We start from the raw sequence: 27,729 nt of genomic DNA, 5'->3' as shown, positions 1-27,729 counted from the left end.
GGCAATCACATAGAGAATATTTGTATCGTTGGTTAAATGCTGCCTAAAATTTTACGTTAACCTCTTGCCCACCATGTAAAGCATAAGTGCAGTGGCAAGGAGGGTGGGCGTTAATGCCCACACACTTCTTATATGCATCCTCTGTACTGAGAACATGCTCATTGTGTGCTCCCAGAACAATTATTGAGCTGTCACAGACAGCTCCCAGTCTCAGGTTATGATCGGGAGGTGGCAGGATGGACTTCCAAGTATTGTTGACTTCTAAAAAAAATGCTATGCCTAGCTGCCTGGACCAATGATTCAGTCTTACTTTGCTGTTCTGGTGCATCACATTTATGCATGTTTTGTCCCATATAAATGTGTGTTGCTACAGGCCATTCAAATTAATGGGTTGCCAAAGCAGCAGAATGCACAAAAAAGGGCATGCAGTGTTTTTTTTCAATGTAGCACACAGTAGTTTGTGGTGTGCCTCAACGCATGCACATTGGTAGTGCTAGTGATGCACCCAAATTTGGCCGCCGAAAATTAGAGACTGAAAATAGGGTTTTCAGTGTTGTGCCAAAAAAAAAAAAGTGCTACCTGTGATTTCGCTTGTGTTTTTCTTAGCTCATGTGACTCAAAAAATGCATTAATAACAAAACGTGGGTGCATTTTTGACGCGTTCTTGCTGCATTTTCTATGCATTTCACTGGGGAGGTGCGTTTTTGGTGTGTTTTTTTAACTGACCAAATATGCACCAAAAATGCAGCAAGCAGGATTTTTAACACCGCTTCAAAAGGTGCCAATAATGGCGTACAATAAATTCATATTGATTTAAATTCATGATAGTAGTTAAAAAGTCGAATATAATACACATATTGATAAAAAAAAATATCTTTCTTTTTTTTTTTAACTGACAGTTTCGGTTTTGGTCAAGTGCATCCTGAATTTTCGATTTCGGCACTGCCTTAGTGCATTGGGGTGCCAAGCAGAATGAATGACCACATGCTAACACATGCGATGTGCATTGCAGTAATGCTTTTTACTGCAGTGCACTGGAATAGATCCTTGTAAGAGGGCTCTTAAAGCTAGACACAGTCAAGAAACTTGTATTCTTATAAGGAGGTCAGCGGTGTCAGGCCCTATATTTCTCTCAATACAGATTTTCTTTACACATAGAATTATGCAGTAGTTAGCTTCTAATGGTGTCATATGAAAGTTTTTTTTATTTTGGTTCACAAAGTACTAGACATTTTCACGCATTAATAGTAAATGTACCTGATTGCTTACAGTCTACATTCTACAACCATGTACTGAACTTAGGTATGGAGGGCTGAATCAAATTATTCCACTTGAATCGTAAAAATATATCCTTAATTTTAGCATAGCTGGCAGAACAATGGCTATGTCTGCTTTTTATATACCGATACATCAAAAGCTGCATTTTCCTCATGCCAATCATACGTTTATCGTTATACATCTCTTTTATCTGTTGCTTATTGTTTTGTGAGTTTGTTGGCCCACACCACACCCAGGGAATTCTGTACATATGAGGGTGCAGGGACACATTCTGCAGGCCTTCTAGCAGAAGAAAAGTGAGCTCTGCTGTTGCGTCACAAAGATATGCGAAGCATGAAAGGTAGTTAGTTAATACTTCACACCTTTTGTTAGCAGAGAATCTTCAGTACATTTGATAATCACACATATGGTGCACACCCAAACTTCACACGCATTCTGTAGCCCAGAACTCCGCACACTGGAAACATTCTCACATACAGCACACGTTCTTGCATCACCCACTGGACAGATTGCTACCATTATCCAAGACAGTTAGAAAAGAGATCATAGAAAAGGGAAAATAATGATGTATTACTGTGTAAATAAAGTATAAAATATATTCAGAACAGCACAAAAAGTGCTAGGATTAATAGGTAACATTACACATCTCTGACGGTTAGGAATGATGGGCACCAGTCACTTTGTTGGAGGTTTCTGTAGATTTTATGGCACTAGTGTGTAACAGGATTTAAAGTGATACTGCACACGCTGTCTAATTTACATTGTTTTTTGTTATTCTGTATGTTGATGATGGCACTGTAATTATTTTAATACAAAAGAAAAATCAAAGTACCTTTTTCCTAATTGATACTATGCTGTCACGTGACCCCGATCTTTCCCAGCCTGTCTGCAGGGAAACATAAGCAGGGGGGGCTTCTAGTCCTCTGCTGCTGGTCACATGTTCAGAATAAAAAATAAAAAAAATCAGCCTTTGGAATAGAGAGTAAAAATAAATAATATCAATAAACTGTTTTAAATTGTCATAAAAATATATATTAGAAATCAAATCTTTATTATTTTGTGGAAATAACATGGTGTGGGTGGATTTCTGCCAGCCACATGCTGTGTCGCCCCACCAGCCTGTGTCTTAGAATAAGAGGGAGGTGAAACCAACTTTTAACTACATGTAATATCTCGCCCCCATTGTGTTTAGCTGGTTAGTGGGCATGGAGGAGGAGGGAGGGAGTGGGCTGTCATTTACCACTGTTTATACGCCCACATGTGTGACTCTGTAGTCACATGGGCTGCTCAGATGTGATAGAGAGGAAGTGCTCAGCATAAAAACTCACTGAAAACTGAGCATGTGCAGAGTTGCCACCACAGCTGCAAAAACCATAGCTGAATTGGGGACATGAATAGAAGGTAGAGATAGAGAGCAGCAGAATCAACCAAGTTTTTTTGCAGAATACAGAAAATTAATCTCATAGTGACTGAGTGAGTATGAACAGCATGTAATACAACATTTATTGAGAGTTTTTATGATGTGGGTTTAGTGACACTTTAATGTTACTGGACTATGCAGGGCTTCTTCTCATACACAAGATGGCAGCAGCAGACATCCCAACCTGCAAAAACTCATTTCAGGGAGGTAACGCAACGCGACCCCACCCCACCCCCCCGACACGTTAGTGTATATGCGAACATTTTCTGTGTGTGTGTGTGTAATGTCACTCACATGCAGCCTACAAGAGATGGTCAGAGACTGAGGACATGATACAGAAGATGGTCAGAGACTGATCGCTTCTCGGCCTTTTGACTAAGATCAAGTGTAGGATCTGTTCTTATCAGTTTCCAGAGGAGGCGCTGTGTCACTCTCGTCGGGGAGGGCCAGCAAATCCATTGGTGTTATAGTGCCTGGAAGGGCGGTACTCAGCAGTGACTACGCCGTGTTGCCCGACAGTATACTGGGGACTGGCCAATGGTTGAGTCTGAGCCATCTGGAAGGGTGCTCCTGGTGAGGATGGGTGCTGCATCTTGGTCTGGCCAGAGGGTCGGGTCCCTGGCCTTCTGGCCTGGATTGTGGTAGCTCTAGCTACAGACAGTTATTTGGGTAGAGAACGCCCCCCCCCCGAGTGCTGGAGGGGGGATTGGTTAGTATCTAACCGAATGTGAAATGCATAAAAAACTAGTCATCAAACACAGTAAGAGAATTCGGAAAAATACTGCATCTGTAAATATATTATACACATTTTCACACCTTACTTTTCACTCATTTTATTTACAGGGAACCTAGCTATTCACAACTGTTATTTGTCACAGCTGAGGCAACTTCCAAGCCCTGAAGGCTACCATTGTTCAACTCCCACAGGAGCTAGTTTTGTGGTAGGCACTATCCATGCTATATGTGACAGCTTTATGCACTAGCCTTATACAGGCTGATACATACACTCTCAGGTGTATTCAAAAACCTTTATCTATAGGCTTCCTAGTAGCACCTAAATTCAGGGATTTGATATGCTAATCTTGACTTTTTCAAAGAAAGTTGATAGCAGACTGGCCCATTCCCATCTCCTGCAAATTGGCCATTGAGGCCACCCAACACAATGAATAGAGTTGCAGGAGGGAGAAACTTAGCTCTTGACTGTCTTCAAGGAACCACCTTCTGTTCAGAGAATCCAAAGGTACTGAAGCCAATACACAAATCTATTTTTAGGTAGTGAGGGGAAGCTCACTACTAATTTACACTGCCACAAAAGAATAGCTATCTTTAAAGTGCTAATAAACCCACAACAGTAACATCAGTCTGTATGTGCAGTAAAACATGCTTGGTATACTCACTGTGGAACCTAAGGGGTTAATCCTCTACATTGTGTGAAAAGGCTGTTTGATCCTGCCCTCTCTGATTCTTTTACTGTCCCCAATCCATCTGCTGATAGAACAGAGCCCTGGGAGGCACTCTGCACATGCTCAGTTTGGTGTGTATTGCAAGAGAATTTTGTTTTTTCTTGGGAGGATGCATGTGATCAGCACAGGACCAATCAGCACTGTCACTGACAGAGGGTCAGGGGTCATGTAGCCTCATAGGACAGTCAGTAGAAAATGAAAACTTGACCTACAAGCTTTAACCAATGCTCGACTGGACACGGATAGAAGTCACAAGACTGCTATTTACTGCTGAGGAGAAAAGGTATTTAGCAGTTTATATTTACTAAAATAATTGCATTTCCATGCTATGTTATGTATACCGTGGGAGACCAGATATATTGAATGCAGGACTCCTGGGTTAAGTAACACTTTAAATAATTTAGTTAAGGATAGTAATTCTTAAGACAATAGTTTACTTATTCATTATCAGCCAAACCATGTGATTTTAGACTGCCTATGCTGATATCATCACATATATGAGCTTCCCAATACTTTGAAGGTCAGTGGACATCTTTGTGGATACGGAGCCTGGAAAGCAGTTGTGCTTTCATACAGTCACTTCTGCTGTCCTATACTATATATCTTTTTGCCAACCAAATTAATATCATATGTATCCACTTAATCTATCTCAGACTGGGCTACCAAGAAAGAAAATGCTTATCTACCCATGCATAGGCTTGTTATGTAAGGGTGAGTGTTTGGAATGCATTTCTAATGTGACGTTGTTTGAGGAGGCCAAGTTGTACCTATGCTCCAAGGGGGCTTGAGAGCGTGGTCATTTAGATGCCAATATTACAAAAGTGGTCATGAAAGTTCTTGATAAAGGATGTTTTTGACAGCTTTCAAAATGTTTGGCATTTAGTTTTAAGGCATGGCAACACATTATGTGGAGTTATAAATAATAGAGCAATGAGACTTAGTGCTGATTACTTACTGTACATAACTTAGAACAAAAGGTACTCCTTGCTGTATTGTGAGTCCCAACATCCATTTTTAAAGTAAACCCTTATATGGGCGGCACAGTGGTGCAGTGGGTAGCACTCTCGCCAAGCAGTAAGAAGGGTCGCTGGTTCGAATCCCGACCACGACACTACCTGCCTGGAGTTTGCATGTTCTCCCTGTGCCTGCGTGGGTTTCCTCCGGGTACTCCGGTTTCCTCCCACACTCCAAAGACATGCTGGTAGGTTAATTGGATCCTGTCTAAATTGGCCCTAGTATAGGTATGAATGTGAGTTAGGGACCTTAGAGTGTAAGCTCCTTGAGAGTATAGGGACTGATGTGAATGTATAATATATATATGTAAAGCGCTGCGTAAATTGACGGCGCTATATAAGTACCTGAAATAAATAAATAAAAAAATAAAATTTGATCGAAATGCGATATTGCCACCTGCATACTTTCTGCATTTATCAGGTCTTTTCGCTAACTCTCATTCCTGTTTAACTCTGATCTCTAAAACAATTGATTGGGTCTCAGGTCAGAAGTTCACCACTTGTGTTCTCCCTTTTGTGTCAGTGTAGATTTTATATTGTCTGAGCCTATCTTGCATCATTCTTAGTAAATGAATCTGCAAGTAACAGAGATTTCAGTTGTGAAATCATAATGCGTGAACAATGTGAAATTCAAAACACAACAGAAAATGGAGGCCCATTTGTTTAGCCTTTTGTACACTCCCACAACTTACTGCCTCTGCTTTTATAAACTGAATTTTAGGTTAAATAGCTATTTAAAACTACTTAAGAGGATTAATACGAAAATTAAATATTTGTTGGACTTGACAAAAGGCTGAAAAACTCGATGACTCTATTGTAGAATCGCATATGGGTTACAGCCTGCTGTTTCCATTGCTCAATGTAGTATTAGATAAAAATAAGTGTCAGGTTCGCTCTGCTGTTTATTAAATGTTAAGCATTAATAATTACAGAAAATATGTACGTAACTTTAATGCACTCAAGCAATCCAAAATACTCCCCCATGCCATGCCCACCATGTGCCATAACATAGTAATATACACTTTCCATTGACGCATTTATTTTCTTTCATTTTAATAGAGATTTATGGTTTCACCCGCTGAAAGCTTCAATTGCTCCATTTTCTCTAAGAGTCAATGATTTAATATTGCTTTGTTCATTATTTACTTACGTTTGGTGCAGAGCTGTGAGGGGTGTTTTATATAAAATACTGGAAAATGATCTGTTACATGTACCTTTTTTCTTCAGTACATGTAAGTTTGGGAAAAAAATGTACTTTCCTCCATGCCACTCTAAAATATACAGCAACTAAAAAAGTTACCTTGTGTTGCCATTGTTGTCATTCATTTTAGATGATCCTAGGCAGCACTTGCCCATCTGCAAGAGCATTCAAACTGGCGGCCCTCCAGCTGTTGCAAAACTACAAGCCCCATGAGGCATTGCAAGACTGACAGTTACAAGCATGACTCCCACAGGCAGAGGCATGATGGGACTTGTAGTTTCGCAACAGCAGGAGGGCCACCAGTTTGAGACCCCTGATTTAGCATGTTCTTGAAGTGTGCCACCTTTTCTGCTTTGTTTAGATGAAATAGGGGCTGGAGGTCACTGAAGAAATTGTGGAAGTTAACCACTTCCATACAGGGCATTTTCACCCCCTTCCTGCCCAGGCCAATTTTCAGCTTTCAGCGCTGTCGCACTTTGAATAACAATTGCGCGGTCATACTACACTGTACCCAAATTAAATTTTTTTCCTTTTTTCCCCACTAATAGAGCTTTCTTTTGGTGGTATTTGATCACCTCTGCGTTTTTTATTTCTTGTGCTATAAACAAAACAAGAGTGACAAGTTTGAAAAAAACACAATATTTTTTACTTTTTGCTATAATAAGTATCCAATTTTTTTTTTTTTTTTAAACAAATTTTTTCCTCAGTTTAGGCCGATACGTATTCTTCTACATATTTTTGGTAAAAAATATCGCAATAAGCGTATATTTATTGGTTTGCGCAAAAGTTATAGCGTCTACAAAATAAGGGGATAGATTTATAGCATTTTTATAATTTTTTTTTTTTTTTTACTAGTGATGGCAGCGATCTGCGATTTTTATCGTGACTGCGATATTGCGGCGGACACATCGGACAATTTTGACACATTTTTGGGACCATTCACATTTATACAGCGATCCGTGCTATAAAAATGCATTGATTACTGTATAAATGTGACTGGCAATGAAGGGGTTAACCAGGAGGGGGCGCTGTAGGGGTTAATGTGTTGCTAGGGAGTGATTCTAACTGTGGGGGGAGGGGATTCACAAGGGGAGGAGACCGATCGGTGTTCCTCTGTACAAGGAACATACCATTGGTCTCCTCCCATCTGACAGGACCTGCTCGGTTACCGGGCAATCGCGGGTGCCCGGCGGACATCGCGGCCACCGGGCATGCGCACTGGGACCCGAGCGATGCGGCGGCTCGCGCGCGCGCCCCCTGGGCTGCCTGGAAGGCTGCGGCGTCATATGACGGCGGCCCAGAACAACAGCTGCACCGTCCCGCCGTCATATGACGGCGGGCGGGCAGCAAGTGGTTAAATAAGCCCCATTTGGAACAGCAACAGTTGCCCTCAGTATTAGTATCAGTGACAGCAATAGTAACCCTCAGCATTTGTGTCAGAACAATTTCCTCTATTGGACTTTGGAAGGCAGAAACTCCTTGACAATCAAGATGTATTTGAAAATATATTTGTATTTTTATTAGAAAAGTAAAAATTGAGTATATAACTTTAAAAATCAAACTTGGATGCATATATATATTCCAGGTGAAATATCAGAAAGAAACACATGTATGTACAAACAAAATAACCTCTTGACTCTGTCCAGTGAATAAAACTAGGACAGAGGGTGACCGACGCGTTTCAAGGTTAGAAAAGGTAGAAAAAATAGAAAAAATAAAACCTCTTCTTCAGGGTATAGTGGTTCAGTGATTGGGTATCTACAATTAAATAGAAAACAAAGAAGCAGTAAGCATTCATCATTTAACATTTATAGGTAAACTTTGCAGTAAACATATTGTAATAATAGATTATAAATTCTAGCCATATATTTCTTGAGAATCACCAATACTGCATCCATACTGTCACCTAAACGCTTTTCTTAGGTTACCCTTTGGCACATTGCTAAAATCTGATTTCACACTGGTTTCAGCAGGAAAAAGCAATATATTGCTCTTTATACAGTGTTACATCACAGAGCTTATGCCATGATGGCATACTTCACAAGTCCATCACTTTTAGTGTTTACTATTTAGCACAATGTATACTCTATTCTCTTTACTCCCCTAATTCTATGATCTTCCTTCTTGTTTTGCCAGGAACCCAGATGGTGATATCAGTCCCTGGTGTTACATAGCCGAGCATGAGGATGGAGTGTACTGGAAATACTGTGACATTCCAACCTGCAGAAGTAAGGCCGGAGAGAACTCCTTCTTAATCCTAATTTTCTTGTTGGAGATGTGGGAATTGTGCGAGGTCTTTTCTTTTATGTGTAGTACAAGCACTGGGCTCAATAACCATTAGACACAAAATATTTGAAATGCTTTCAGAATGGTGACATCACCGTGATTTTGCATGGTTGTGTTTGGAAATCCAGCTTCACGGTGGGAATATATATTCATATACATCTGTAGGAAATCTTTAGGCTATCTCTAGGAACTTTGGTACATTTACTATATTGCAACGTTCCTTTTCTTAGATGTGGTGGCTACATTAGTTTTTTTTTTTTAGGCTTTTTGGCCTTATTTTCACCTGTTGATCTGGCAAGTAAGTCTGTTATGTTTCAACTTTCTTTAACAGACCAAGCTGTCCAGAAAGGGTGTAAGTTAGAGGGTTGAGGCAAACCATTTAACATTGACAGGCAGTGGTGGCCCGTGCATTAAGGGCGCACGGGCACCGCCCCCTCTCTCCAGCCACCCCCCTTTATGTATAATGGATAGATTCATGCACAGCATGAATTTATCCATGGGCACCGCTGCCACCCCCTATTCAGGCATCCGGCCCCTTTTCGGACGCCGGCGCCTGAATTACAGCGGAAGGGTGTTTTTTTGAAGCACCTGATTAGAGCCATAGGCTCTAATAGGCTTAAAAAAAAGGACTTGGAGCGCAAAGCATTGCGCTCGCAGTCCACCCAGATGTGTAAGAGAAGCAAATGAATATTTGCTTTTCTAAAACTAAATTGCCTCTCCACCGATCAGGAAGCGCGGGTATGTTATGCAGGTCCTGATTGGCTGAAAACATAGGCGATCCTATTGGATGCCTAGGAGAAGGGGAAAAGAAGCACGGCGGAAGCCGCCGTGATCTCAAAGGAAGAAGCCATCCTGTTGCAGCCTGTCTCCCCTGCCCGATGATCCCCTGTCTCCCCTGCCCGATGATCGGGTAAGTGGCGGTAGACCAGCAAATAGCAGGGGGGTGAGGTGCCGGGGGGGTGTGAGGTGCCACGGGGGGTTGTTTGCCGCCCCCCAAACAAAAAAACACCAGCCGCCACTGTTGACAGGGGTGCTTACAACTATCAGCTTTTCTACATTTCTGTAAAACCTTTATCTTATTGATGTAAGGCTATGTTTCAAGTAGTGACAGCCTTTGCTGCCTCTCTAAAAAGTGATTTGTGGTGGGTCATTTTTCAGAGGCATGTTAACAGATGGGGAGGAGGTAACATATCGCCAATTTTAACCCTGTAAATGCAACACCACTGGGGTTGCTTTACTAAAACTGGAGAGTGCAAAAACTGGTGCAGCTGTGCGTAGCAGCCAATTAGCTTATAAATTCAGCTTGTTCAATTAAGCTTTGACAAAAAAAAAAATGGAAGCTGATTGGTTTCTGTGCAGAGCTGCACCAGATTTTGCACAATCCAGTTTTAGTAAATCAACCCTACTGTGTCACGACCGTGTACATTGCATGTGGTTGCAGGGTGGTTGCAGTTGGGTTCCAGTCAGCTGCAGCTTAAGCTGGACAGTTGAGAGGGTGATGATAGTGCTGATAGTGCTGCTTGTCCAAATAGGTTTCCTTTGCTCCTTTATACAGAGTGGAGATACTGAAAGAGAATGTAGATGCAGCATTCACTGGAAGCCTCTGAGTCCAAGCAAGGAATCTGCCCACAGGTGCTCAGGTTCAAAGTGTCCTCCCACACTCCAGATAACTTCAAACGAGGCAAAAGAACTGGCAACTCTGTTATCCGTGTTGCAATTTTCATTGGCTACATAGCAGTAACATTAAAAGAGCTAATGTGTTTTGGCGAGAGCCATAATCATAGCATATAAAATGACAGGACTTTAAAAGACAGGACTTTTTCCACATATAAAAAAACTCCACTCAATTAGTCAGTTAGGTACCGGTACTTAAAAACAGTCCTAGGAAATAAGGAAAGCGGGTTCTGGATGACAAAGAATATTCCAATATACAGAAATAAATATAAATGCATTAGCTTTCCTTTCCATGTCAATGCTATGTAGCCAATAAAAATCACAACGCAGATATCAGAGTTGCCGGTTCTTTTGTACCATTAACAGAGTGGAGACACCCTAAGACAGGGTTTGTAAAATGATATATAATACATTGTTGTTTTGGGATTCATTCATAGTTATAGTGCACAGCTGGCAAGACAGAAATATGTTTTGGTCAAATAGATATTAGAGAGACTTTTTGAGGGGTGTTAAATTGTTTAAGATTACCTACTGTAAATATGAAATGTTCCTAAATGGAAATCTGGTACCAAGCGTTTTGAAGTAAGTTACAAGTCAGAAGAACGAATTTCACCACTATCTTGGCCATGCCTGAATTTACTAGGGGATGACAGATTTGGCCCCTACTTATAATCAATAGCAGATATTATAGATGAATAGCTCTCCACTGGAAACCACAATGTTTACTCCATACTTTACCTGCATTTTATGACTAATTTACAAACTGTAGACCACGGTGTGAAGCCTTCTTGGTGCTCGCTGGTTTGCGGTTTGCCTAACATACCAAAGAACACTGCATGATTGAAGAAGAAGCTGGTCACATGACTTTAAAAGGTCACGTGAATGTGTTGGAAAAGAACAACAGCATGTAATGTAAAGTTGTTAATAAACTGACAAAACTGTATGCATTATACCTATCTATGCAGCAGGTGGCGCTGTGGTATTATAGTGTATAGTTCTTATATTCTATGCTCTAACAGGATGTAGTATCTATCTATGTTCAATGCACTCGTTTGTGTTCTCTTCCTGTTTTCTGTCTACATGATGTAAAGCCATGATAAAGCTATCCTCCATGAACTAAAGGTGTTCTGCTGTACACAAGAAGCTTCCAGCCCATGATTTTAATGCTCTGTACAATAGACTAGGCATCCTTTGGCAGTTTTTTTCTTATTACTGTTCATTCGTATATTTCAGTGTGGCTTTGCATGTATCTGGGTCCTATAACAAAAGAAGTGCTGAGAACATTTTTAAAGCACACGTTTTTTTTTTCTTTTTTTAAGCCTTGGTAAGGCCATACTGCTGCTTTAGAAATGGGCTCATTTGTCTTTATTTTCTAAAGTGGTGGGGCAGCTTTGTACAACAGCCACATCATTGCACTGGAAAGGAAATGGGTTTTACCAGTAAGGGTCAGGGCTTTGAAGGAATGTTTATGGTATGTCTGGTGACATTTTTATTAGTGCTATGGAGTCTAGCTTCACTATGGGCATCAGGGAAAAGTGCATAACTATTGACCCTTGCCTGCAGCAGCCACTCATTTTAAAAGGATCAGGCACTTTTACAGGAGTATTCAGGGTAGCATTTTTCAATGAGGCTGCATATACAGAGGATTGATAGGGCTAGATGATCTATAGCATTAAATATAACCAAGTTGAAGACCTTGGCAGCCATATTGGAGAAATTGGTGGATGGTGTATGCAGCAGGTGGAACATGCACTGGCAGTGATAAGTGGGCTTCAGTGAAGTGATAGTGAATGAGCATAGTACTTAGTAAAAAGACAAGTGGTTGTGGTTTGTGTTATCGTGGTCAGGGTAACAGATTCAACTGGAGTGAGGGGGTGTTTTCAGTAAACAGGAGAGTAGAAATTAGTAGAATGGACTACTGCAGTTCTAAGGGGCTTTTCACATGGAATTGAAGCATAGGAATAGTCATCCAAAAAAAAATCTGGAATCTGTTCTGTTGTGTACAATATTCAATTTTGTGGTCTAATGCTGTTTAAAGTTACAGTCTTTAACTCTTTGACTATTGGAATAGTTTTTGGGATTGTGTTCTCCCAGTGTATTGGATAATATCGAGAGCATGAGTTATGTCTCTGTTTTCTAAATAAGGGAATAATCTCAACTGTATGATGTGATTCAGTATGGTAAGAGAAGACTGTAGTCTCTGCCCCTTGGCTGTTTATAGTTTTTAGCACTTGTTCCTTGCACCCTGCCATATGTTTTACTAGTTCAAAGAGCTAAAGAAACGTTGGGTTTCTAATTCATAAGCGCAATGTAACTATTATCTAGAAGAGCCTTTCTCAAGTAGGGTACAGTGAGTTGTAGATACAATTATTATTAGGGGTTTCATGAGAATTAAACTTATTTCAAGGGTTCCTCCATGTTAAAAAGTTTGAGAAAGGCTGGTCCAGAACATATTTTCAGCAGCTGAAAATGCTATTCCTTTAAGCATTTGTAATGAACAATATACTGCGTAATAGTGTTTTTATTATAATTTTATGCTCTACCAGTATCTTTACCGAACATAAAAACAAATAAAAAATTCAATGACTCATGAAGAATGTGTTCCCGCTTATTGGCCAAATATGACTTTTTATTATGTTCTCTCACCATACCTAGGGCAGATTCAAATAAAGAAAACTTCTATTTCTGCCTATGCTCAGCTGTTATAACAAATACATGTAAAGTCCAACATGTAGATTAGTCTTGATCCATAGGCCCTCACTGCCAGTTTCATCACCTTTACTACTGTGTGAAGCTATTAGCTTTCAGTTGAATGTGGTAACCGGCTCTTCTAATTGAACGCAGCTCAGACATTGGAGACTGAATACCTTGTGTGCACTCATTCTGTATTGTGTTTCCTGATAGTGTGGAGGTTGATACAAAGGGGTTGATTTACTAAAGACAAAAATACTGTGCACTTTGCAAAGTGCAGTTGCACTCTGCAAGAGCAGTTGTTCCAGAGCTTAGTAAATGAGCAGAAGCTCTGCTGACTTCTATCATCCAATCAAGTGCAAGCGAAAAAGCATTTTTTATTTTCCTTGCATGTGATTGGGTATTCTTTCCAAAGTAAAGCTTTATCTCATTTACTAAGCTCTGGAGTAACTGCATTTGTGGAGTGCAACTGCACTTTGCAAAGTGCACAGTCTTTTTGCCTTTAGTAAATCACTCCAAAATATGAATCACCCTTGCTGCTGTCATAAAGGGGTTTTATTGTCTTTAAGCATAGTATTAGGCTGAATTTTAACTCTGAAGTAGATTTTAGGTAATTTGACTTTTTTACATTGTAGTTGTCTTCAGGCATAGCAGTCATTGGCTAAATAAAGTCTGTCATTGTTGATTTGTCAGTAATTGTAGCGTAATTCTACAGTTTGATTAGTGAATAGGTATTGATGTGTGTATAGTAAACCAAGCGTATTTATTTTCGCACTGAAATAGCTGTGTCCAGTTTTACTGGCTAAAACCATTACTGCTATTTGTGCAATAAAGAAGTTCTGGTTTCATTAGAAAATCACAGTCTTTTCTATATGATATCCCTGTGTGTTCACTGACTTTTAGTAGGTTTGATTGAGTGCTGTAAAACAAAATGAGTGGGCACGAAAGACAGATGAAATACGGCCACAGATCTATATATGTTAATTAAGCTTTCTATACAGACATTAGTAGGGGGAAAGAGCGGATGTGTAAACCACATGTCCTGCATTGATCTATTGAAGCAGATTCGTCAAATTTAGTTTGTTTATTTTCCTGCATGTAGAGCGTTTGAGACAGGATGGACATTCATTACTGCAAATTGGGTGTACACTCTCCCCTTCATTACCCCACAGTGCAGAAAAGAACACTGTAGCTGTCTGTATTATGTAACATCTCTATGCCAAGGATCATCTGGTATGTGTAGTGTATGAAAGGGCTGTCATCTATATCAAATCCCATTCTTATAAAGCTCTACATTTCAGTGAAGCACTAAAACCTGGATTACATTTGGGATTCCTCAATTCTGTATTGGAAGAGGAAAGCAATGATGAGTCAAAGTCCAACTGGACTTTCAGTTAATACATTTCAGGTGCATCAAAACAAAAGGTGTGCAAAGTCTACGAGTTAATGTTCAGAAAATCCATTCAAAGCGGAAAAGCCTATTGTCATCGTCATCGTGTAGTGAAGGACTTTCTCTCTGAGTGGAAGGTCTCTCTGCATAAGTATGATATATGCCCCTTGCTGAATCAGAGCTAGAGCTTTCAAATTAGCGAGGTGTGTGAGCTTTTAGGTGTGACTCAGCAGGGAGTGTGCCAGGCCTTTGCAGAAGACCACTGTTTCTAGGTCAAGAGCAAGAGTCCTTCTGTATAGAAAGCTGGCAGAGGACAGGATTTTCAGCTCTCTTAGCTATGACTGATTCCTAAAGAAAATGAACTGTCAGTTTTAAGACTTCTCTTGAGACATCTTTTGGTTTGATGCACCCAAAATATATAATGGCAATTTAACCTGGGAGTTCCATTGGCCTTTAAGATGCATCTTATTAACAGCTGGCATGATTAACCTTCTATAATGAAAGTTACAACGTTGCATGTGTTTAGGGTTGGGCAGGGTGGGTCACAACCTTCTGACACCCCTTGAGGGCTGAACACTACTTGCAAACTCCTCCAGAATGACAACTAGGGTTAGTATTTATTTATTTCTGTTAGCAAAAAATGGCCATGTTCTCCAAGCAAGGGTGCAGAATAGCAAATTATGGCTCAGGAGACTCTCTGTACATGAAGTCCGCACCATAGTTTACCTCTCCTGCCCCATATGTTTTGAAGCATAGGCTCAATTTCTGTTACTACAGTGCAAACTTAAAGGATAAGTACACATTTACAGAAATTCTGTAAGGTGAACATACACTGGGCCCCCTCCCCATCCCTTCCTGGTCCCGTTATACAGAAGTCCTGCGATCACCCGCTGTGACACATTTGGTTTGCGCTTCACTGGTCCAGAGATTTTAAATCCTCAAGGATCAATCTCCTAAACGTACCTCGTAAAGGTACGTATAGGAGGCATTCTAATTGGTCGGCGCTGTCACATGGACGGCACCGACCAATCAGAACCCATCTTGCCCGTCCTGTTAGCGATGGAGAAGAGGAGAGAAAGCCGTGGTGATTTCAAATCCCTGGACGGTAAAGCGGCGACCCTATGTCTCACAGCGGGTGAATGCGGGACTCAGGTACAGCGGGACCAGGGGGGGATCGGTCCAGTGTAAGTTCACCTTACAGATTTTCTGTACAGGTGAACTTACACTTTAAAGTGGTTGAAAACCCTCACCCATGAAGTGACTAGCATCAAGGAAAACACTGAGATAAAAGAAATCCTCTTACACAAGTTGTATTTGTTTATCTGCCGCCATTTCTTCTGAAGATTGTTCTAAAAACACATAGATCAAAGGATTTTTTTTCTCAGCTGCAGGGGGCAGAGATCTGAAATCTTACAGTGCAGATCTCGGTGAGGGGAGCTCTGAACCCTGATTGGAGGGAAGGGACACAGCTCCTCCAAACAGTATACAGAAACAATGCAGAGTTGTGGCTGTCAGTCACAGACTGTGTGCTGGAGCTCAACTTCCCCGTCGCCTTTTTATTCTTGGTATTGGGAATACTTGCCAGAAGTGACTCATGCAGATAACAGAAGAATGAGGCAGCAGAGAGAAATCACACGCTTTGGATAGTGATATGTAGACAGTGTAGAAGGATGTGCTTTGTTCATATTTCATGTCTGAAACCACTTTAAGGCTGTGCATAGACAGGCTGTGCATAGACATAAACCTTGCTTGTTTAACAAACATGAGAGCATAGGTGTGCACAGCCTATTGCATTAGGGTGTGCACCCCAAATGTATTAAAACATGAACAATGTTAGTAGAGCAGTGGACTTGTCAGTAGTGCAGAGGTTGGTTTCATTAGGGAAGTGGATGGTGTCAGTAGGTTTTTTTTTTTTTATAATTTTTTACAATTTTTTTTATGGGGCTTTGGGTAATCTGCGCCACACGGGGTGATCAGGGTGTGCCCAGGCAGACCCCGGCAAACCCCCTGCGCACGTCTATGCATGAGAGATAAGCCTTTTGACACTTTAGCATAGATCAGCAATGTTAAAGTAAGGGTATGATTATTCTCTTTTCCAAGGGGAAGAAGGAAACATCCAAAAATGAGAGAGGTTTTTAACCACTTGCCAACCGCCGCACGCCGATGTACGTCCAAACTTTGACGGCAGATATTGTTGTTATGGCAGCAGCTAGCTGCCATAACCCCGGTATTCCCGTTTTCGTGCGGCGGTTGGCTTTGAGATAAAAGTGGTCTCTGTGGCAGACATCGTCCTTCTCTATGCTGTGCCTGGAGACGAGTGAGGCTAAGATGGCGCCCACTTGTCTTCATGACACTGCTGGGTGGAAGTGACGTCAAAACGTCACTTCCGCCCATACGTCTTAAAGGCACATTTTTTTCAATGTCATTTTTTTTTAAATGACTTTTTTTTTTTATTATTGCGTTTTAGTGTAAATATGAGATCTGAGGTCTTTTTGACCCCAGATCTCATATTTAAGAGGTCCTGTCATGCTTTTTTCTATTACAAGGGATGTTTACATTCCTTGTAATAGGAATAAAAGTGAGACAATTGTTTTTTTTTTTTAAACAATGTAAAAATAAATAAAATCATGTAAACAAAATAATTAAAAAAAAAAAAATTAAGCCCCCCCCCGTGCCGACGAGCTCACGCCCAGAAGGGAACGCATACGTGAGTAGCGCCCGCATATGAAAACGGTGGTCAAACCACACATGTGAGGTATCGCCGCGACCGGTAGAGTGAGAGCAATAATTCTAGCCCTAGACCTCCTCTGTAACGTAAAACATGCAACCTGTAGAATTTTTTAACCATCGCCTATGGAGATTTTTGAGGGTAAAAGTTTGACGCCATTCCACGAGCGGGCCCAATTTTGAAGCGTGACATGTTGGGTATCAGTTTACTTGGTGTAACATTATATTTCACAATATAAAAAACAAATTGGGCTAACTTTACTGTTGTCTTATTTTTTTATTCAAAAAAGTGAATTTGTTCCAAAAAAAGTGCGCTTATAAGACCGCTGCGCAAATACGGTGCAAAAAAAGGTATTGCAAGTATTGCATTGACCGCCATTTTATTCTCTAGAGTGTTAGAAAAAAAAACTAAATATATAATGTTTGGGGGTTCTAAGTAATTTTCTAGCAAAAAAACCTGTTTTAAACATGTAAACACCTAAAATCCAAAACGAGGCTGGTCCTTAAGCGGTTAAAAACCTTTTCTTTTGCCAATGATAACAAGCCCTTTTGTTGCTCATATGTGCTGACTGTGACCAGCAAGAGCAACGCAACACTGCCCATTTATCTAACCATGTACAGTATGTTATGTACTGAGACTTAATAATCAGCATCCGCTGTCCTTCTTCCAGTCTGTACCAGTTTGTGCAAAGAATGTGGTGATCTCCTTGATGACCTATGCTTCCCAGTCGCTAAAGCCGGCCCTACATGGATTGAAATTCAGGTGGCCCAGACGAATTTTGATCCATGTATGGGTAGACCGGTTGTACATAAGTCTATATATCGATCAATTTGTGTACAACCAGTTTGTCGGGTTTTTTCCTGAACGATCAGTGCCACCAGCCATAGTCGGCAACACTTGTCATTGTATTCCGACGGCAGGGAAGCCTCCCCACTGTCAAAGTACAATAGCTCAGTGGGAAGGATTCCCCCATCCACATCGAATGTGTAAATGGGGGAATCCCTTCTTTTTTTTTTTTCATTCAACCTGCTGGTTGAACAAAATAAAAATGAATTGTCTATGCCCGGATTAGAGAGTATGTAAACCCAACATTTCATATTCCTGATATGTGCCTGCCATACCTTGTACTTTTATATCTATAAACAAATGTTTTGCCTTTCAGTTCTATGTTAAACTGAATGGGTTGTTTTACAAGGCGATCGTTTACAATCACTTTAAGTGACTCTCCCAATTAATAAGCTATCCTCCTCTGCAAGGAGGAGGATAGTGTTGCATCATTTTTGCCCTGAAAAGATAGTGATTTAAAGTTTTCTTTTACGTGAGGTGTATTAAAATCCCGTCTTCTCCCCAGTTTGTCATTGCAGATTCAGCAAGTGTGTTCTGAGCCAAATCTGTGACCTGTCTCAACCTTATTTGTTGTGTGATGGCGATAGGGTGGGATGAGGGATAATGAAACACTCCCTCACTTGGAGATGAACAAGATATGTCATTTGGAATGAATTTCCACACAAAGTGAAGAGTTTACGCTCATGCTTTTACAATGGTTACTGCTCATTTTCTACAGAAGGTTATTATACTTATGGCTGGCTAGGTATTATACCCCCTTCATTGAAAACTGCATACATCTGCCAAATTGTAGCCTGCAGCAGTTTGAACAACTCTCCCTGCTTTGTATTCATTATGAGACTACAGTGCAGATTTTATATTCCAGACGAGACTTATCAATTACCAAACATTCAGCAGGTGTCCTGAGTGTTTCAACTCTTTTTACAAATCATTCCCTGCAAGTGCGAACTGATCTGTAATTTAAGGGGTTAAATTGTTCAGGGATTTATGCTATTAGTGTAAACCTATTAATATTCTGTTCTTCTTTCGATTACATTATTAAAAGCTCTGGACCCTGTTAGAGAAAAAGAAATCCTTTCACCTATTGTTATGATCCACTTCTAATGGATAACTTTTTTCAACTTCATACTTAAGGTGTGACTCCAGCACAAACCTATTCTGGGCTTGGCTAGAAAGGGGAAAGATTAGAGAAAATGTCAGGTTTTATTGCTGCCTGTGTCCTCATTGGGGACATTTCTAATCCATTAAACTCATCATACTCAGTACAATCCTTTTGTACATTATCTTTTTTATCTGCCACCAGCGATGTAGTGCAAGGTACTACCTGATTGGATACAAATAAATTGGATAGTTTAGGAATGTTTTAGAAAATATTACTTTTATTACTAATATTAATATAGTTTAGAAAATATTACATAGTTTTGATTAATATAAAAGAGATTATTAGATTGTAAGCTCTTCTGAGCAGGGCCCCCTTAAACCTCTTGTTTTTTATTGTATTATAACTGTATTGTCTCACTTTTATGTTGTAAAGCGCTGCATAAACTGTTGGCACTATATAAATCCTGTATAATAATAATAATAATTGTACAAATATTCTACAATTACAATGTAATGTGTATTGTGATCAAGAAGAAACCACAGGAAGTTACAGGATATCTCCCCTAAGTATAGGGAAATCCTACCTGTTACGGTTGTCACTGGAAAAAGTGTCCCCAATTGAAGGTTTCACCTCTATTCCTGTGTTGGGGGAGCTATAAGAAATGGTCCTATCCAAACAGGATGTTGCGCTAAACCTGTAGTTAAATAAAAGAACCAGAACCTTCACCAAGTGGAAGAGTGGGATTGATAATCAAGTTGGGCATGCCTCCTCCCAGGACAGGGCTTCTGCGAACAGAGGGCATTCTCTTCCTGAGAAATTAACCAGTAATATAATCAAAGTAGTTGGAAGAAGAAGAACTAATGCAAGCAGCATATAACTTTAACCACAAGTATATAGATGCACACCAGTATAGAAATAAACACAAGCTTTATATAGGATGATATTAATAACAATACATACATTCAATGTACAAGCAGATATTATCAGCAAAGAACCCAATAGGAGTCCTGGTGGAATTAAGCACCAGGGTGTGTGTGTATATATATATATATATATATATATATATATATATATATATATATATTGTTATTAATAAAGATACCTCCAGATGAATGTTGCAGCAAAGTTCCACTGCAGGGGCCTCTGCAGAATGATGTGGTGTCTGTCTTTGTGTCAGACAGAGACTTGAAGACAAGGTCTGCGGTGATGAAGAGAACCTTCAGCCATTACCCAACCAACCTGGAACGCAGTTCTAGTTATCTGGCAATAATTGTCTCTTCTGATTAATAACATGGAAAGGACATGTGTCTGAGCCATTCTCTTTCTCTCCACTTCCCCCTCCCAGGATATTTTCCCAACAACCCCCAAGTCAGAAAGCAATATACATAATTATACATTACAAGTGATACTAGCAGCTGACAGTAGAGGAAAGCAGATCCCTACACCTGTTTTTCTGGCAATTGTAAAATTTTTGATTGCCCTTCACTTTGACACCAATACAAAAAGTGAGAGTCTCCCAAAAGTGATATGGACAAAGGTTCTAAAACCCTTCCCTACCCTACTCTGTGATCAATTCAGTTCAATTCAGGCATTCAGGCATAGAGAGAGTAATAAAAGCACCTCTACTCTTTTGCCGTGTACACACGATCGGACATTCCGACAACAAAATCCTGGATTTATTTCCGCCGGATGTTGGCTCAAACTTATCTTGCATACACACGGTTACACAAATGTTGTCAGAAATTCCGAACGTCAAGAACGTGGTGATGTACAACATGTACGACAAGCCGAGAAAAATGAAGTTCAGTAGCCAGTGCGGCTCTTCTGCTTGATTCCGAGCATGCGTGTAATTTTGTGCATCGGAATTGTGTACACACGATCGGAATTTCCGACGACGGATTTTGTTGTCGGAAAATTTGAGAACCAGTTCTCAAATTTTTGTTGTCGGAAATTCCGTCAAAAAATGTCCGGTGGACCCTACACGCGGTCGGAATTTCCGACAACAGGCTCCCATCGAACATTTGTTGTTGGAATGTCCAATCGTGTGTACACGGCATAAGAGTAACAGAGCCACTTTGAAGCCCAACTCCAAGTATAACTTTTTCTATGTAGCTTTTTGTTGCTGCTGTGTCCTGGCTGGGTTATTAACCTCCCTGGCGGTATGATTCTGTCTGGAATTTTGTGCTGAAAGCGGTACAATTATTTTGCATGGAAATTTGATGCTATGTATTATAGGCCTGCAATTCTTAGTAATTACTTACTTAAACCTGACCAAACAAGACTCTAGTAGACATCCCAGATGTGATAAAGTTTGAAACACAAAATCATGATTTTAAATTTTTAAATAATATAATTTTATTCAATAATGTAATACAAACTAAAGAAATTTGTCAGACAAAGAAAATTCAATAAACATCCTGAGTGTGATAAATTTTGAAGCAAGGTACAGCACACAGTCCCACGTCACAATCCGGACAATAGAACCTGCTTTCTTTTCTGATTTTTTTTCCCTTGTCATCTCTGTGTGAACAGCAAACCACGCACATCCTGGTAGGTGCTGCCTTTTTTGCGGTTGGCGGTATATAGTCCATAAAGTGCCGACCTGTTAGACGTTCTGGGTTGGCAACACCAACAGCATGTCGTCCAGGTCTGTTCACATCTACTGATGGCATCTGGTGTTTGACAAAAATCTGCTCAGCCACCTTCCAGATAAAATCTGCATGAACAAGAGGCCTGTCACTCCCTGCTCGGTACAAGATGTAAGCGTTCCAAAGGCATTGTTCCAGAAGATGCCTGAAAATCTTTTTGTAATATTTTTTCTGCTGTTTCCGCATAGTCGGATAAAAGGTCATTGCCTGATCGGCTCGGTCGACACCTCCCATAGTGCAATTATAGTCTATCACGACTTGCGGCTTCAGCACATCTTTCCCACCTTTTGTGTGGACCGTGGCAGTGGAGGTATCGTGCACAGTGCTCATGAGACATACGTCCTTCTTGTCTCGCCAACGTATTGCCATCATCTTACCCTTCTGCCAGGCAACCATTTCTCCGGGTTTTAGTTTTTTCTTGCCAAACATAGATGGCATGTCACGTCTGTTAGGCCTAACTGTACCATAGGCATCAGTCTTGTTTTGGATCAAAACCTCAAACAGTTCCGGCGACGTATAGAAATTGTCCATGGTCACACAATATCCCTGGTTCAGTAATGGCTCCAGCAGTGTAAGGACAGATGATGTGGCCATCCCATAGTTGCTGTACCTGGGGTTGAACTTCGTGCCTTTACCGGTGTAAATGACTGAGTTCCATATGTACCCAGTGGATGACTCGCAGAGCATGTATGATTTGATGCCAAACCGCACTCTTTTGGATGCAATATAATGAATCCAGCTTAGGCGTCCTTTGTAGGCCATCAAACTCTCATCCACGCTGACGTCCCTTTCTGGCACGTAGGCCCGCTGGAAATTGTTCCCAATAATTTGGCATACCTCCCAGATTTTTTTTAGCTTGGGCGCAGGATGCGTGGCCTCATCAAACTCTTCATTGTTAGTGAAGTGAAAATATTTCATGATGAGGGAAAAACGGTATTCAGACATCACAGTACCAAAAAACGGAGTGGCCAGTAACTTGTTGGTGGTCCAGTACCATTTCTGGTGTGGTTTCCCCACCACCCCCTGAAGAATAATGAGTCCGAGAAACAGCCAGATGTCCTCTTTAGTCACCGGTTCCCACCTTCTGCTTCAGGAAAACCTGGCATGCAGCGTAGCGGATTGCTGCTGTTGGTAGCGATTTGTCTCTATGACAATTTTTTCAATTACCTCCTCTGTGAGAAATAATTGCAGGTATGCCAGAGGGTTGTCACGCTCAACTTCGACCTTCATCCCAGGTGATCCAGTGAAGGGAAATCTTGGGGGCGCTACCAGGTCCGTATCGCACTCAATAGGGCACCAAGTGCGCACATCGCTGATGTCAGGTGCAGGATCATCACCGCTGTCACCGCTGTCACTTGTCAGATCAGTGTCAGACGACAAATCTCCCCACGACTCACTATCGCTGAGTTCTGGGAGCAACTCCGTGTCGCTGTCGCTGTCATTCAACTGCTCCAAAGGCGATTTTGTAGCGAAATGGCGCTTTTTGGATTCCATCTTCTCAATATTTTATTGGAGGCAAGGGGCACTGGGGCAAGGGGCACTGTATCAGTGAGATCTGAGATGATACAATGTAATCCTCTCAGATTACACTGTATCACCTCTTTTTATATGTGTGTTATTGTGTTTGAACTTTTTGAATTTTCCGCCTAGTTCCGCTCCCGTGCGCCGCTGCTGCTCGCAGGGAATGGAACTAGGAAGTGAGATGCGGTGATCGCGCTGGCGATCACAGCGGAGCACAGCCGAGGACAGTGGAGGGCATCGCTGGAACTCAGGAGAAGGTAAGGGCTCCGCTGGATGCTCTGCAATGTTACCCCGAGCGTGACTTGGGGTTACCGCTCCTGACAGTAAAAGTCAGACCCGAGTCACGCTCGGGATTACCGCCAAGGAGGTTAATTTTGGCATGAGCTATACTTTAAGACCCCCTTCACACCAAGGGCGTTTTGCAGGCGCTATAGCGTTAAAAATAGCGCCTGCAATCCGCCCTCAAACATCTGCAGCATTGTCTCCAGTGTGAAAGCCCGAGGGCTTTCACACCGGAGCGCTGCGCTGGCAGGACATCAGGAAAAGTCCTGTCAGCAGCTTCTTTGGAGCGGTGAAGGAGCGGTGTGTTTACCGCTCCTCCACCGCTGCTCCCCATTGAAATCAATGGGGCAGCGCTGGGATACCGCCGGCAAAACGCCGCTATTGCGGCGCATTGCAGGTGGTTTTAACCCTTTCTCGTCCGATAGCGGGTGGTAAAAGCTCCCCGCTAGCGGCCGAAATGTGCCGCTAATCCGGCGGTAAACCGCCGCTAAAAATGTTTACCGCCAACGCTATGGGTAGCTCGGTGTGAAAGGGCTCTTAATGCTTTCACTTTTCAAAAAAAGAATAAGATAAAATTGTTAAATGATTATATTAATCACAATGAGTTAATTTAGCATCAAATTGTTTTAAAATATTATCTTGCTTTTCGTTTAAACTGGTCTTCTTTAGGTGCTGGTGTTTTATCAGATTAGGTGACCCGTCAGATTTTGTAACGGAAGTGACGTTCCGTCGCCGCCCTCTTGCTACACCCCGCACTTGTCCACAGTAAGGACACAGTGAGAAGGCGGCAAGCGGGCATCTTGTTAACCCACCGGAGTCTTGCATATCACACGTATTTTTAACAGGAAACTCAGCTTATATAGTGAAATTCATTATTTTTAAATCCATAACACTGTTTTTATGTTGATTTTTCAAAGCAGTGGTGTTCTGTCAGATTAGCAACCCTGTGAGATCAGCAGACTTGCCTCTGCTTTAAAAATTCAAAATCTAAACAGTCACTATATAAGCTCAGTTTACTGTTAAAAATAACTGTGAAATGCAAGACTCCAGTGGGTGTAACAAGATGTCCACTTGCCGCCTTCTCACTGTATCATTACCGTGGACATGGGTATAGCAAGATGGCCAATTCGGAACATCACTTCCGTTACAAAATCTGATGGGACGTCAAATCTGACGAAACACCGACAACACAGCAATGACAGAACAGTTATCTAAAGCCAGCCATGTGTTTTGTTTTGTTTCTTGGATAGAGAAGGACATTAAAACCTCTGTCTGTGTTTCCTGTGTGTGTCCTGATAGGATGAATTCCTTTTATTTCCTGTACTGAAAACACAATGGAAAGCCAGAGGAAATCTCAACACAGTGAGGGGAAATCCCCATTTAGAGTGTCATTGTTATTGTCACTGAAACAAGTGTTCCCTTTGGAAGGTTTCCTTCCCCTTCCCTTCTGCATTGTTGGGTTTCCCTTCCTATCTTGGTGACAATGATAATCAGAAAAAATATAGAGTATCAGTCTCCTCAGGGAACACAACCGTCAATAGAAACGTGACAGCTGTTCTAACCCTTCCACACTTCCAAAACTAAAAGCAAACCTCTGACTTTGGATATACCTTAAAGTGGATGTAAACCGATTCATGAAATTTGACCTGGGTACATATATCTGTAGTGTTTACTTATCTCTCTCCAAAGCTCTAAGTCCTGTGTCTTTATGCTGCTCCATTCTTCTGTTATCAGCATGATAACTTCTGACAAGTTCTCCAAGATGGGAGATAAAAGCAGCTAGTAATTTGTGTCGGGTGGGTGCTATAAATAGATGAGCAGAGAGCTCGTCTATTCACAGCACAGTTCTGCACATTCCTTCCTTCCTGTGCCTATGTGGAGGGGGGTGTGTTCCTTTCCTCCAATCAGCTGCCAAACAGTGCATGCCCAGACTCCACACCCATAGCTGAAACATGAAGAAAAAAATCTAGCACGGTGTGCACTTTCTAAACAGTAGAAAAGTAAAAAAATAAATAAAGCTGAAGACAGCAGATATAAAAAATTTAACTTATTAAACTTCACTGGGTATAGGGGAGGCTTTACATCCACTTTAAATTAGAAATAAAATACAAACAAAAAAATGCAAACAGGCATGCTCTTTTTTGCCATGTCTCTTCTGCAATAAAAAAAAATTGTCTTCCATGATTGCAGCCTTCCTTAGAATATGCTGAGTTGCTTAAGCACAGTTCAGTGTCTATTCTCGGCACACCTTGGTAATGGAATGAACAGCCGTGCACATACATGGAAGTTACATCATGCCCCAGTTGGTCAATCAAGCCCAACAAAGACCTACCACCCAGGAGAAGCTAAGGAGAAGATAACAGTGCTGGTGAAGGCTCTTGCTGATGTTGCATTGTTGGAGCGGAGGTATTTGTGGAGTTTAGTTCCACTTTAGTAAGTAAACCTGTAATGAACCTGAGCAATGGAAGCAGAGGTTACCTTCAGTAAAAAAATCAATATCAAAACAATCAGCAGGTTCTGTAAACTGCTGAAGTTATATGCAAATGTGTACTTTTCCTTGAGCTTGGCCTCGCCCTTTCCTATTTCTGAGCCTCTCTGATGGTCATTGAGAGCGCTTATCATGATAAAGGACTAAAATCATATCATAATAATTTCTGAATTAATGTACTTTCCTAAAATGTGCAATCTTATTTCTATTTTGTTTTCTGACAAAAAAATAAAAACACATTTTAAAAAGTTACCGATATCTTATCAAACTTGTTTTTTGTACTTGAACAGTAAGACACTAAGCTTCTGAGATGGGAGGCATTGAAGAGCTCTCTAGCAGATCCATACAGTGATCTAAAGTTAGTCTTCATCGGTAAGAGACATAAATAGTGTCAATGGAGACAAAGCATTCTCTTCATGTCTCTACTTCAGAATAGAATAACCCTCATTAGTGGAGAACGGAAGTGAGAAATGAAAAGGGAAGAGGTAATAACTGCAGAATTATAATGTGCAACCAGACAGCTTGGCTCTCCCTAATTACAAACTGCGAACACTACATAGGGGCATCGGGTCATGTTACAGACATGTTAAAAGCAGGTAGGAGGGAATGACAACCCCTCTATTGCTCATTCAGTGACACAAGGCTTGACCGTGTACCTGTGTGTAAAGGCTGCTGAATTCATGCTTACTTTTAGTTTATAAAGAACATATTTATTTTCCTGTTACGACACAACATAAATACCACTTACTAGAAATACATAAGGTTCCCATCCAAAGAAAGCTAAAAGACCTTTTCTTAGTCTTTGAAGGCTGAAACCTGTCCAAATCTCTACGTTTAGCGATGTTACCTTGTGGTGCTGGTATCCTTGATACAGTTTCCAACAGGAAAACTGTTAGCATTAGATTTGTGTGTTCTTGTGTTTGCATGGCTTGCATTCATTCCAACTGGTCCCATCTCTCTCATGTCATAACATACAAGTCAGACCAGCCATTCGTAAATTCACCAAGGACTAACCCCCATCCTGGGAGCACCAGAGAAAGAAGAGAACCCCAGAGTTCAGCTTTAAGAGATTTTAGAGAAATGAGGCCCTATGTGTATTTTCACTTTAGGAATTTCCTTTAGAAACTGGTAATTTGGTTCATGTCAGCAAATGTTCCTTCTGATATGGGGATTTCAACATCCTCATGCTATATTGATATTCCATCAAAAATCTCAATAGATGAGCTCTGAAAAATGTCAGACATGAGGATGAAATGTCAAACATCTAAGTATGAAATATCTAGCTGATTTCACCACATTTAAAGTAGTATACTCCAAATTGATGACATTTAGTTTACTGAGCCACTATGTATTATCATTTTGAATAAAATGTTCTCTTTCCCTTGTTTTACCCATTGGGTTCCACTCCATGCCAGCATGGCATTTCGTAAGGTGGGTTTCCTAACAGTGACAATAAGGGACCACGCCTGCATAATTTGTGTTGAAACTACCACTTATAGTCTCCATTGGAGGCATATGTGACAGGGTGACAATGCGGGAGCATATTTTGCAGATAAGGAAAGAGCAATGTTACCCTATAACAGGAAGTGACTGAACAAATACCTTCATGGCAGGATCACCAGGTATTATTTCAATGACACTACATAATTAAAAAGACTGTAAGCTACTTTTTATGACATATTAAAGCTTATAGGAAAT

General features: G+C 40.9%; 1 protein-coding gene and 1 pseudogene across 1 annotated transcript in view; both read left to right on the top strand.

The window, feature by feature from the left end:
* The window catches only part of KREMEN1 (kringle containing transmembrane protein 1), a 212,612-nt gene that overhangs the window by 97,505 nt on the left and 87,378 nt on the right, over positions 1 to 27,729 (top strand). The window contains exon 3 of the mRNA XM_073625455.1: positions 8,512 to 8,603. Within this exon, the coding sequence (XP_073481556.1) occupies positions 8,512 to 8,603 (92 nt within the window). The remainder of the gene's footprint in view (positions 1 to 8,511; positions 8,604 to 27,729) is intronic.
* LOC141124454 (U2 spliceosomal RNA) lies at positions 3,054 to 3,158 on the top strand (annotated as a pseudogene).

Source organism: Aquarana catesbeiana, linkage group LG01, assembly GCF_042186555.1.
Source record: "Aquarana catesbeiana isolate 2022-GZ linkage group LG01, ASM4218655v1, whole genome shotgun sequence".
Taxonomy (NCBI): Eukaryota; Metazoa; Chordata; class Amphibia; order Anura; family Ranidae; genus Aquarana; species Aquarana catesbeiana.
This window is presented reverse-complemented; position numbering and strand designations above follow the sequence as displayed.